The sequence below is a fragment of the Erythrolamprus reginae genome, chromosome 6, assembly GCF_031021105.1.
Source record: "Erythrolamprus reginae isolate rEryReg1 chromosome 6, rEryReg1.hap1, whole genome shotgun sequence".
Taxonomy (NCBI): Eukaryota; Metazoa; Chordata; class Lepidosauria; order Squamata; family Dipsadidae; genus Erythrolamprus; species Erythrolamprus reginae.
Genome location: NC_091955.1, coordinates 65595066 through 65608742, shown reverse-complemented (window position 1 = coordinate 65608742; position 13677 = coordinate 65595066). Strand labels below are relative to the sequence as shown.

General features: G+C 40.7%; 1 protein-coding gene across 1 annotated transcript; it reads left to right on the top strand.

Moving 5' to 3' along the window:
- Positions 1-11448: 11448 nt before the first annotated feature.
- MIURF (mitochondrial elongation factor 1 upstream open reading frame) lies at positions 11449-13597 on the top strand. The gene is made up of 2 exons (XM_070756096.1): positions 11449-11606; positions 13360-13597. Exon 2 carries the CDS (start codon positions 13385-13387, stop codon positions 13595-13597), a length of 213 nt encoding a protein of 70 aa, XP_070612197.1. The 5' UTR covers positions 11449-11606; positions 13360-13384.
- Positions 13598-13677: the final 80 nt, after the last annotated feature.

The following is a 13677-nucleotide window of genomic DNA, read 5'->3' as shown; positions in this document are numbered from 1 at the left end:
ACTGCAAAAAAAAAAAAAAAAGCAGCTTATTTCTAGTTTATCTTTCACTTAGCATGTACACTGCTCAAAAAAAATAAAGGGAACACTTAAACAACACAATATAAGTAAATCAAACTTCTGTGAAATCAAACTGTCCACTTAGGAAGCAACACTTATTTTATTTATTTATTTATTCATTTGTCCAATATACAAATACATAGGAAGAAAATAGACATGTGGTAATATATATAAGGGTAAAAGTGAACTTAGAGGAGAGGATATATGAAAGGAAGAGAATATATATGATAGGTGAAACAGAGGAAAGACAATTGGACAGGGGACGAAAGGCACACCAGTGCACTTATGTACGCCCCTTACTGGCCTCTTAGGAACCTGGAGAGGTCAATCGTGGAGAGTCTAAGGGAGAAATGTTGAGGGTTAGGGGTTGACACTATTGAGTCCGGTAATGAGTTCCACGCTTCGATAACTTGATTGTTGAAATCATATTTTTTACAGTCAAGTTTGGAGCGGTTTGTGTTAAGTTTGAATCTGTTGCGTGCTCTTGTGTTATTGCGGTTGAAGCTGAAGTAGTCATTGACCAGTAAGACATTGCAGCATATGATCTTGTGGGCAATTGATTGACAATCAATTTCACCTGCTGTTGTCCCCGTTCAACTTTGTACAGAACAAAGTATTCAATGAGAATATTTCATTTTCAGATCTAGGGTGTGTTATTTGAGTGTTTGCTTTATTTTTTGAGCAGTATATTTACATTAAAAACACTCAAGGAAATCATTTTTCAAAACTAATGTTTGTCTATATGATTGTTTAAGAACATTTCCCCACAGAAAAAGCTATAGAAGCCTAGCAAAGAACAATCTATTCATTCAATTGAGCCCTGAACATTGTTTAACTTAGAAACAAGTTGGTGGCTGGGCATCTACTTTGAGCACGTGTTTATGTAAATGCTATTTTTCTCTGCTCCATTTCCTTACCTATTTTTGTCCAAGCAGTAGAGACAGCATCACGTTGCAGTGTTCTTGTAAAAACAAAGAGACTCTTAAAATACTTGAAACAATACTGTTCAAAATGGTTGTGTGATTCAAGTTCGCAACATAGAAACATAGAAGTCTGACGGCAGTAAAAGACCTCTTGGTCCATCTAGTCTGCCCTTATACTATTTTCTGTATTTTATCTTAGGATGGATATATGTTTATCCCAGGCATGTTTAAATTCAGTTACTGTGGATTTATCTACCACGTCTGCTGGAAGTTTGTTCCAAGGATCTACTACTCTTTCAGTAAAATAATATTTTCTCATGTTGCTTTTGATCTTTCCCCCCAACTAACTTCAGATTGTGTCCCCTTGTTCTTGTGTTCACTTTCCTATTAAAAACACTTCCCTCCTGGACCTTATTTAACCCTTTAACACAGGGGTCCCCAAACTTTTTACACAGGGGGCCAGTTCACTGTCCCTCGGACTGTTGGAGGGCCGGACTATAAAAAAAAAACTATGAACAAATCCCTATGCATACTGCACATACCTTGTTTTAAAGTAAAAAACAAAATGGGAACGTACTATTTAGAGGGGGGAGAAGATCTGAAATTCATATATGTTTATGTTTTGTTTTTAATTTTCTTTTGTTGACATCTGATTGGCTAAACAAGGTTTTCTTGGCTTATGAAAAATGTATAAAGAAAGAAGGAAGCACTTTGGCATAATGGTTAATAAGTTAGAAATATAATTGGTGTTGCACTTTTTGAAGGAACATTAAGGAGGGAATGTAACTGGATGACAAAATTAGAAAAAAAACCTTTTGCAACATTTTGATGATTGATATTAGTTACTAACAAAATACCATATTTTATTCATGGAAAATTAGATGGTACACTGTGTTGTTTGAATGTATGTTGAGAGAAAAATTAACATCCCCCCCAAAACAGTCCTTCCTTCCTCTGTCCCTCCATTTCATTCTTCCTTCCTTCCTTCCTTTCTTCCTTGTTCCCTCCATTTCTCCTTCTTTCCTTCCTTCCTTCCCTCCTTCATTCCTCTCCACTTCTCCTTCCCTCCCCCTCTTTCCCTTTTCTTTCTTTCTCTCTTTTCCCTGTGCTCTTGTCACTCACTGGTGGGCCGATAAATGGCCTCAGTGGGCCGCATGTTCCCTTCGCTCCGGGCAGCCCAGGGCAAACGGAGAGTTTTCCTTTTTCTGGGTGCTTGGAGAGGGAATAAACCAATTCGCTGTGGTGACTCCCTCGCCCTGCCTCCCACACACTCAGTGCGAGGTTGCCTCCCGAAAAGGGGGCGCTTCGCCCTGGCCGGATCAACTTGGCTTCAGCCAAACTGAGGAGTCACCACATTGAAGGAAAGGCACCAGCTACAAAGCAAGTGAGGAAGAGGAGAGGGGAGCCCTTCAGCATGGGAAGGAAGAGGAAGAAGGTAGCAGCAGCAGCTGCCTTTTAGTCAAAGGAGTAGGAGGTCCCCCTCTCTCGCCCACCTGGGTTTCTCTCTGGCGCAGTGTATGGGAGGCAGCTTCGCGCCGGGCGTATGGGAGATGCGTGCTCCTCACCGCCTCAGAGTCCCTCTTTTTTTTTTTAAGCCTTAAAGTTTTGCATTTTTTTTTATTCCCTTCACCTCACTTTCTTCCTTTAGCAGCATCTGTCCTCCTCCTCCTCTTCTTCCTCCCACCTAAATTCCGAGCTTTTATTTCTTTCCTAATGGTTTTGCATGCATTATTTGCTTTTACATTGATTCCTATGGGGAAAATTGCTTCTACAGTACTTATAAATTTTTCTACTTAAGAACCTGGTCACGGAATGAACTAAGTTCTTAAGTAGAGGTACCACTGTACTATGGTCACAAGTTTCCAATATCATACTCCCTCATTTTTAGCTTTAAATAATTAAAAGGATACTAGCCCATGTTTGATAACATACTGAAAACAATCTAGACAAATTAAAATAAGTAGGTAATTTTATATATCAACAGGTCTATGGGATGTTCAAAGCTGTCTTGGGACTCACCTAAGTAGTGAATGAAGTGCAAACTGAAAATGATCTTGCTTTGCTTAATAGGAGTGAAACACTTGTCTGGAATACAGGTGAAACTCCAAAAATTAGAATATCGTGCATAAGTTCACTCATCTCAGTAACGCAACTTAAAAGGTGAAACGCAAAATATGAGATTACATGCAAGGCAAGATACTTCAATTGTGGTGATTATGGGGTACAGCTCATGAAAATTCCAAATTCCCCATCTCAGCAAATTAGAATATTACATATGATCAATAAAACAAGGATAGTGCATAAAACAATATCAGACTTCTGAAAACTACAAGCATGCATATGTACTCAGTACTTCATTTGGGCCCCTTCTGCAGCAATTACTGCCTCCATGCTGCGTGGCATGGCTCCCCAAATAAATACAAACTCTGGAAACTTCAGATCGTACAGAATGCAGCTGCGAGAGCAATCATGGGCTTTCCCAAATATGCCCATGTTACACCAACACTCCGCAGTCTGCATTGGTTGCCGATCAATTTCCGGTCACAATTCAAAGTATTTGTTATGACCTATAAAGCCCTTCATGGCATTGGACCAGAATATCTCCGGGACCGCCTTCTGCCGCACGAATCCCAGCGACCGATTAGGTCCCACAGAGTTGGCCTTCTCCGGGTCCCGTCGACTAAACAATGTCATTTGGTGGGTCCCAGGGGAAGAGCCTTCTCTGTGGTGGCCCTGACCCTCTGGAACCAGCTCCCCCCTGAGATTCGAACTGCCCTCACCCTCCTTGCCTTTCGTAAACTCCTTAAAACCCACCTTTGCCTTCAGGCATGGGGGAACTGAGACATCTCCCCCGGGCCTATACAATTCATGTATCGTATGTTTGTGTGTATGTCTGCTTTAATAACGGGTTTTTTAAAATGTTTTTAAATTATTAGATTTGTCTTGAATTGTTTTATTGTTGTTGTGAGCCGCCCCGAGTCTACGGAGAGGGGCGGCATACAAATCTAATAAATAAATAAATAAATAAACCAAGGACCCAGAGTATGGGGAAAGAATGGAGAGGCACACACAGCAAGACGCTTGAAGTCCAGTGTGAAGTTTCCAATCTGTGTTGATTTGGGGAACCATGTCGTCTGTGGGTGTGGGTCCATTGTGCTTCATTAAGTCCAGGGTCAATGCAGCCGTCTACCAGAAGATTTGGGGAGCACTTCATGTACCTTCTGCAGATGAGCTTTATGGAGATGCTAACTTCAATTTTCCAGCAGGACCTGGCACCTATCCACACTTCCAAAAGCACTAAAACCTGGTTCAATGACCAGGGGATTACTGTGCTTGATTGGCCAGCAAACTTGCCTGACCTGTACTCTATGGGGCATTTGCAAGAGAAAGATGAGAGACGTGAGACCAAACAATGCAGAAGAGCTGAAGGCCGCTATTGAAGCATCCTGGTCTTCCACAACATCTCAGCAGTGCTACAGGCTGATAGCTTTCATTTATTGATTGATTGATTGATTGATTGGATTTGTATGCCGCCCCTCTCCAGAGATTCGGGGCAGCTAACAGCAATAATAAGACAGCGTACAATAATAATCCAATAATAAAAACGATTAAAAACCCATTAATATAAAAAACCAAACATACATACAGACATACCATGCATAAAATTGTAAATGCCTAGGGAGAAAGGGTATCTCAATTCCCTCATGCCTGGCGGCAGAGGTGGGTTTTAAGTAGCTTACGAAAGGCAAGGAGGGTGGGGGCAATTCTAATTTCTGGGGGGAGTTGGTTCCAGAGGGCCGGGGCCACCACAGAGAAGGCTCTTCCCCTGGGTCCCGCCAAGCGGCATTGTTTAGTTGATGGGACCCGGAGAAGACCCACTTCATGCCATGCCACATTGAGGCAGTATTTGCTGCAAAAGGTATTCAAACATATTGCCAATATTGAAATGTCTGGAATACTACTTCTCTGCTTATATTTAGCAATCCTTTGTCTCCCATTGTCTTGCCACTTTTGCCTTTTGCCTAGTGATTTCTGCTCGGGCACATCTGGCAAATCAATCTGGTGTGAGCCAAAAGAATCAATCTTGTCTCTCTGACCCTTAGGGCAGGTACAGTTAATGCGAGCTGCTTTCTTGCAGCCAGCAGAAACAGCCAAATCTGGCACACAAAATGATTTGACACTTGCAGTTGAGGATGTCAAATAGTTTATCAAGTTTCACGGTGAAAATCTCTTTGGCATGTAGCTTTCCTCTACCAAGAGATAGGTTTTTGGCTTGATCCCAGCTCTCTTGGATCTTTTTCAAGATTGTCGTTCATGAATTTACAACAGGAGTCAGAGAGAACTGTTAGCTCATTCCCACTTTTCAAGCACTTTTGGATATATGTCTCTTGCTAGACTGGTTGCTGGGTAGTTTCTAGCATTATCGTTACTTTGTTCTTTTCATAGTTGGCCATAACTTAGAATGCCTCGCAATGCTGGGAGTTCAGAGAGCCACAAGTCTCTGCCAGCCCCAATTAGGTTGCTCATATGAGTGAATGTTCCCAGTCTTGTTCTCTTTTTTTTTTTTTTTAATCCATTACAGATCAGTTATCACTCTCACGGGAAACGAGGCCATCAGTATTAACACTCTCAGACAAAATAATGTTTAACAAAAAGGGAAAAACAGCTGAACCTGTGAAATGGAATAAACCAAATGTTAAAAAGTTATGACGTTTATGTAGTTATTTACCAAGCACATCTAAATTATATTAAAGTAACCAAAAATTATTTATAATTCCCAAAGTACCCTGTTTCCCCGAAAATAAGACGTACCCCGAAAGTAAGGCATGTCAGAGGTTTTGCAGAATTTGCTAATATAAGGCACCCCCCCACCCCCCCGAAAATAAGGCGTAGTCAAGTTTACATACGGTACGGTGGAAAAACATACAGTACCATTCAAAGCTGTTCATAGCAGTACCGTAATAATGTGGCGTCCCCTGCTGGCCCCTTCTATCACTTTGTACTGTACAGTACAGCAGACACAGTCTGCTGCTGTCTCACCGCCATTACAGTCTCCACTACAGTGCGTAGACTGTAGTTCCTCTGGTGGCCGGAAGCTGCAATAGCGGGAGTATACTGTTGTACCATATAAGTGCCGTCGTTTGTGTGGGTGGGTGCCATACTGACAGGTACCGTACCTTAATAAGTGTACCGTACGGTACACTTTCTTTGTGGGTGTTAGCTTTTCTGCCTGTGAATTTGTCTTATTTCAGAAATATAAGGCACCCCCCCAAAATAAGACGTAGCACAACTTTTGGAGCAAAAATTAATATAAGACAGTGTCTTATTTTCAGAGAAACATGGTATGTCACAAATTTTGAGCACCCTTAATGTTGGGAAACTGAAAGTTGAAAAATTGGATACACCCAGGGGTGGGCTGCTGCCCGGATGGGGGGAAACGCAGTGGAGTAGCAAAAACGGAGCTCCACCCCAGAGCACCCAATTTGCACTGAAAGATGTTGAAAGAAAATGCAGGGCGTCCTGCATAAGCCACGCCAACATTGTGGTAGTAAAAATTTTGGTAACCCTTCACTGGATACACCCTATAAAATTGCAACAAGCTCTGCCAGAGCCAGAAAAAATTAAGCAAGCTAAGGGAATAATAAAGGTTACAACTAAACAATCAAATTTTTTCACAAAACTACACAAAAAAATAAATGAAATGAATTTATCCAATTTTATCATTATAGGTAATTTTAATGCCATACATGATAAGAAAAAAGATTATAAGAGCACCAATCTCATCAAAGAAAAAACCTTCCAACTACATTTGACAATTTAGCATATGAATATACATTTAAAGATAAATGGAGAACCCTTAACCCCTGGAAAATACAATATACTCACTACTCACACCCTCACAAATCATGGTCTCGTATCGATATGGCTTGGTCCAACTCCCATATTATAAATCAGATAAAAGAAATACAAATTATACTGGGCTCTTGGGCTGACCACAGCCCCATACTTTTAATTTACAAAAATCCCAATAACATAACTCAGCAAAGATGGACCATGAAACAATCTATTATAAATGAAGAAAAATTCAGAAACAACATAGAAAACGAAATACCAATATTCCTAAAAATTAATAATAACGGTGACACACCCTTACAGACGGTTTGGGATACAATGAAAGCATATACCCGAGGACTATATATTTCATACTCAGCGAATATTATGAAACAATATTCGAATATTATGAAATATTATGAAACAACTTGAAGATATCTGGACTTCAACTCCCAGAATTCCCCAGCCAGCATTCTGGGAGTTGAAGTCCAAATATCTTCACATTGCCAAGGTTGGGAAACACTGGTCTAGAGAAGGAATTCTAATTATCAGTGTAAAAAATCCCTTTTTTCCAGTGATAACAATTCTAGGATAAATCAGATCAATGATAACGTCTGTCCATGTATCTCTCCTGCTCATCTTTTCCTCATTATCTGACTATTCCAGAATATAAATAAAGGCAGAGGAGGATGGTTTTATGATTGGGAGAACATTGTTTCTCTTTGTAGAGCCAGAATGATCACAGCTCAATGACAGAGCATAGATATTGCATATTGAGGCAAAGCAGAGCTCAGAAAAAACACTCCATGCACAGAAGCAAAAATATGCTGGGCAGGGCACCCAAAACTGCGTGCGCAGCTCAATTTTTATTACCAGTCCCCGGTGTCCTCAAATGTACCGGTAGGAATCCAATATTGCTCTTAACCCAGCATACATTTGTAAGACACTGTCTTATTCTTTGTCTTTTTTTTTTTACTAAAAGTTTTAGTTTTCAAACTGTCATTGAACTATAGATCTCCTGGTACCCACGGGAGGGGGGGAGCACACAGTGTTTATGCACTACTTATTGAATACTTAAACAGGTTTTTTATTGTCCTTCCTTCTCTAGTTCCTTAATAGGATCCTTAATTATTTATTATTTATTAATTGGACTTTTGTGCTGCCCCTCTCCTCTTACTTTTAAAATAGGAAATAACTAAATAGTATGTTTTAACCCATAAATGCTTTAATCATTTTAATCCTTATCTAGAACTGAACTTGAAAGCAATTAAAGAAAATTGAGCTACTTGCCTAATCAGTTATCATACTGAGCCTTGTGGGTTCAGGACAAAACCTTAAAATGTCACTGTGCTCCTCAACAAATAAGGCTGTCTATCATTTGTCCTTTTTGTGGCTCTTCAAATAATGGACTTAATCAACTGAAAAAGTCCAAGCACCTATTTGGAAACATATCTTGGTCAGTAAGCCCCTCCCACCCAATCACATGAGCTTTAAACCACCTCCGGTCACATGATTGTCAAGCCGCTCCTACCCGGTCACATGACCATCAAGCCACACTTACAAATAAGCCACAGCCACAGTGTGGCAGTAAAAATTTTGGCAGCCCATCAGTGCCTGGCAGCAAGCTCTGGTTAAATGTTGGACTTCATTCCCTATTTCCCTCCCCTTTTGAGGATAACATGAAAAGAGTTCTGGTGATCTAAGAAGCTTATACTATACTCTTTTCTGGCATTTTGGTTAGCCTTACAAACATTCTGCCCCACAGAAGGTTTTCATATTCATAGATTTGGAAGCTGTTCAAAATTTTCCTGAGGTGTGTTCTTGAGAAAAAGAAAGCAATTCTCCAGGCCCTAGCATTATTTCTCACCCTTCTGCATCTGTTTGATATCACTTTAATTAACAAATTTAATTCCAATACCCCTGATGTAGCGACATCTTGGGAAAGAATGCATTGCGCTCTATTTAAATGAAATTCACATGCTGACACATTTTCAGAAAGAAATTGGCATTCTTAACTTAGGAAAGGAAAAACTATATATCCCATTTTTGCTGCATTTTAGTCCTAATGAGAATAGAATTAAAACATGTTCAATTAAAGTCTTTGTCGTTTCCACAAGAAGTAAATGGGAAAATCTTTACTTCTTGGCACCAGGGAAGGTTTAGTTCTTCTCAATGTTGTAAGATACCTTTAATTTTTGTCTGTTTTTGCACCAAAAAACATGCGGAGTACATGCCTCCTTCCACTGTATGTTTATGTTCTCTTAATTTCTGTTATGAAAATGTTCGTTGTGCATAGATCAGTCAAAAGGTGGCGCTGTTGATTTGATTCTAGCAAGCTCCTTAATCTATATAAAAAAAGGTGCTTGATGTGCAGAAATCCTCCTGCTGACTTTCTAGCATGTCGCTTCCTCTCTATGATCTCAAAGTTGGTTGCTCAAAGCAAACTTGAGTTTCATTCCAACACAAATTTTTGATCTATAAATATTCTCTTTTCTAACTCCTATGTGTACACTCTCCCAACATGCAACTTATTGATGATGATTATAAAAAGAAATAAGACTTCAGTGTTGACTTGTGTGTGCTAACCAGTTTTCTCAAAGGTTGAATATTTATTCCTAATACTGAACATCTTAATGAATTTCCTGTTAACATTTACACTTCATAGTGTGGATATAGTTATGTCAGATTGTAGGTATTAGTATGTAGCTAACAATTCAGTCCTATAGGCAGTGAATTCAAAGGAGTTACTTGCAGACAAGTTACATTCAGAATCTTTTTGAATACTGCTTAAATTGTGAAGAAAAAGAAACTTTTGGCCAATTCCAATGTTTCTCGGTTTAACTTAAATTCAGTCAATATCACATTTCTGATATCAGTAGTAAAAAGTTCTAAATTGAAAAGGATACTCCATCAGTTCTGACTGAATTTTAAATCCTATTTGGATTCACAGGACATTCCGACCCCTAAGAATGGCAGGGGCTGAGCTTACATAGCTAAAATGCAATTGGCAAGAGTTTCATTCAATTCAAGCCTCAGAATTAGAAAAGAATCCCAGAGGTCAGTGGTTCTCAAGGTGCAGGCAGGGGATCCCCAAGACCCTTTCAAGGGCTCAGTGAAGACTAATAAATAAATGTTCTAAAATGTCTTTTTAAATTATTAAATAAAATATCAGCAGATATATCCCAAAGAAGCCAAAGCTGTCTGGAGTCCTCAATTGTTTTTAAGAATGTAAAGGTGACCAGCAGGTGGGGGTTGCTGTTTCTGCTGCTACTGGTGCACTCTGCATCTTCGGGCGTGCGTGTGCACACGTCCGAATGAGATTTTGCTTCTGGGCATGCGCAGGAAGCAAAATCTCATGAAGGGATACGCATTTGTGTGAGATTTTGGGGATTTTTTTTGCTTCCATGCATGGGCAGAAGCAAAAAAAAAAATCACCGAAATCTCACGTGTGCACGTCCCCTCACGAGATTTTGCTTCCTGCGCATGTGCACAGAAGCAAAATCTCACTCGGATGCATGCGTGTGCATGCCGGAGATATGAAGCTGCACGCAGTTCAATTTTTGCTACTAGTGCAATGGTTTCAACAATATTGGAAGAAACCTGCTACTGGTGACCAGAGATCAAAATATTTGTGAACTGCTAATGTACGCCATTAAATCCACTTTTTACCTGCTACAATAAATCCAGACGTACAATAAATCCTGGATCTATTAAAGCAGATAAATTAAATAAATTAAAGAAAATGCAATTATAAATCAATACAGTTTCCTCCAAAAGAAGACCTCCCCTGAGTGCATAGCAATAAGGCCAAGCACTTATTTCAGGGTTCAAAAAAGATATGACAGGGTCTTATTTTGGGGAAAACACGGTAAAATTGTTCCAAAGAAATTCCTCGTGATGTTCAACTTCATTTTTATTCCTCTGCAGATGAAGTCCGTCGGATCTATGTGCTCTGTGACAACAAACATTAAAGTGGACGAATTCCAACAGTAAACTCTCGGAAAGTCATTTGACTTGGGAAACTCTTTGACGACCCATCCAAGACGAAAATCCTTGTTATTATTTGATGCAATGTCTGGGTTTGAGGCGTTCAAAAATGGGAATTCTATGATGGGCGATGGAAAGACAACCTTGTAAGGGAGAAAACACTGGTTGGGCACCTGGGAATGAGAGCGGTTAGAGACCCCTGCGCTAGGCGGCAGCAAAGATAGAAAAACGCCACCCTTCGCCCGGGTTCTTTGCCTCCTCGACCCGGTATATCCGAAACGGACATTTTTTCCAGAGGTCTGAGGTATTCCTCCCTCCGGCCCCCAAATTCACACCGCCTCCCGTTGTTAAATTCCGATAAGAACGAGGCAGACGAGCGGTGATCGTTGACAGCTTTATTAGACAACTCCAGAATAAAAACAGCAAACAGCAAAAAAAAAAAATGGCCAAGCCTGAGGTCGTGCTCTGACAGCCCTTATACAGTATATGGAGCTGTCAGCAGCGACGACCAATCAGACGCGCCGGATCTCCCACCACTGGGCGACCCGGAGTAGCCGCAGAGACTTTTTTTTTTTTGGCTGAACCGTTCCCTCCCTTCCGGAAGAGAAGCTTTCCATGGTAAATAAGACCCATGCCCCGGAATTAAAGTGGCCATATTGTTGTTCGACCCTGGGAACTTTGCCGGTTACAGGAAGAGGCGGGATTTGAGAGCTCTGGAGCGAGGCGGATTTGCTCCGAGGCATCGAAAACCGAGTCCGTTTCTTTTATTGTCGCCGCCGATTTGACGGATTTCCCGCCCTCTCACGGGTGAGTCCTCCAAAATCCTTCCGCTCGCCCGTCCGCGGCCTTCCCTGCGTTTTTTCCGGGTGTGAAACCCAGTTCGGAGTAGCGGGAGAGTATCGGGGGTGAAGGAGGAAACGTCTCCTCTCTTTCTAGATTCTCCTGATGGCCTTTAAGCTTCTTTATGAGGCGCCTGTTCTGCTCCCCCTCCCCCCCCCGTGCCCTTCCTTCTTCTACAATGGAAGGAGATATCTATCACAGGCTGCTTTGTCATATTAATTCATCTTTGGGGTTCCGCTTGGGGAGTTAATAACTGAATTTGTGGGAAACATGTCGGTGTATTTTTACAAAGAGGCATCTATTTCCTTACCGTTGAGGGAGGTTTAAGTCGAGCCTAGATATTCCTCTAATTGAGGATGGCCTTTCCCCTATGATTGCTAAATTACTACGCATAACACAGGTGGAAAAAAACCTTTAATTATACAATTAATTAAGTAATTAAGTGTGTGTGTGTATGTATGTGTGTACACAGACACACACACACACATAATCTGAAGGTTATTTAAATAAATAATTATATTTCTATGCCGCCCAACTCTCTAGAGCAGTGATGGCGAATCTTTTTTTCCTCGGGTGCCTAAAAAGCGTGGACTTGCGTTATCGCAGATGTGTGAGTGCCCACACCCATAATTCAATGCCTGGGGAGGGTGAAAACAGCTTCCCCTGCCCCCCCAGAAGCCCTCTGGAGGCTGGAAATGGCCTGTTTCCCAACTTATGGTGAACCCAGTAGGCTTGTGTTTCACCCTCCCCAGGCTCAAAATGCTTCCCTGGATCTGGGGGAGGGTAAAATCGCCTCCCCACTCCCTCCAGAGGTACTCTGGAAGCCAAAAACACCCTCCCAGAGCCTCTATGTGAGCCAAAAATCAGCTGGCCAGCACACACATGCACGTTGGAGCTGAGCTACTGCAACAGCTCGCATGCCAGCAGATATGGCTCTTCGTGCCACCTTTGGCACCCTCACTGCTCTAGGGACTCAGGGCGACTCACAACAAAAATAAACATGGGTCAATATAAAAACATTTCAGTTTAAAATAATTGCAGACATCCAATTGCAGCTTTGAGGGAGCCAACCAGTTTTTAAAAAGTAGGATTCTGCCAAGATTCCAAAATGTTGAACAATAAAATACAACAGTACCAAGCCTGAGAAGTTGTGATATCTAAGGAAGGCACTGGGACACGGTCTTGGGAGAAGGGCGGTCTAGAAATTAAAATAATAAATATTGATATAATTTAATTTAATTTATTACATTTATAAGATGCCCAACTCCTTGCAGACTCTGGGTGGTGTACAATAATAAAAAGACTATAACAATAAAAATATAAAACAGTTAAAATCCCAGAAGTAAAGCAATCATTCAACAAACATTCATTCATTCTTCTTGAATGGAGACTGGGAACACTTCGCTTGGTGAAGAGGTATACTATTAAGTAGTTAGAAAGCTAAACCTGTGAATGAAAAGATCCTTCTGGGTTTGAAATGAAAGCATTGCAGATTGTACTGTTGATCATGTATAAAATGAATGTCTCTATTATGCAGTGAAGGTAATATTTTGTAATTATCACATATTTTTTTTAATTAGTTACAGCTGTGCTAGTAATAATAGTGCTATGTATTACTGGATTTATTTTATTCTTTTAGGATTAATGAAAGAACTGAATTACGCATTCTAAAAAGGAGAGAGAGAGATTATTTTATTTTCTCTGTTTTGTGTGTCTTTAGTTCACTGTTCTACAACTCATCCTCCATGGCCACGTGGAGCCGTGAAGCCGTGCTAAATCTTTATCGTGCACTGTTACGTCAGGGACGTGGCTTGCGCTACACTGATCGTGATTTCTATCTCAGCACAATCCGGAAAGAATTTCGCAAGAACCAGCATCTTACGTCCCCAGAAGATAAAGAGCGACATCTGAAAAAGGGCCAGGCTTTTTTGCACAGTCAACTTGGAGGGCTTATTTAGGACATTCTTTTGGTTTTTGACATATATTGCTTTGCTTTTATTTTTATTTCCTTATTTAGTAATTTGAACTGAATGGTCAC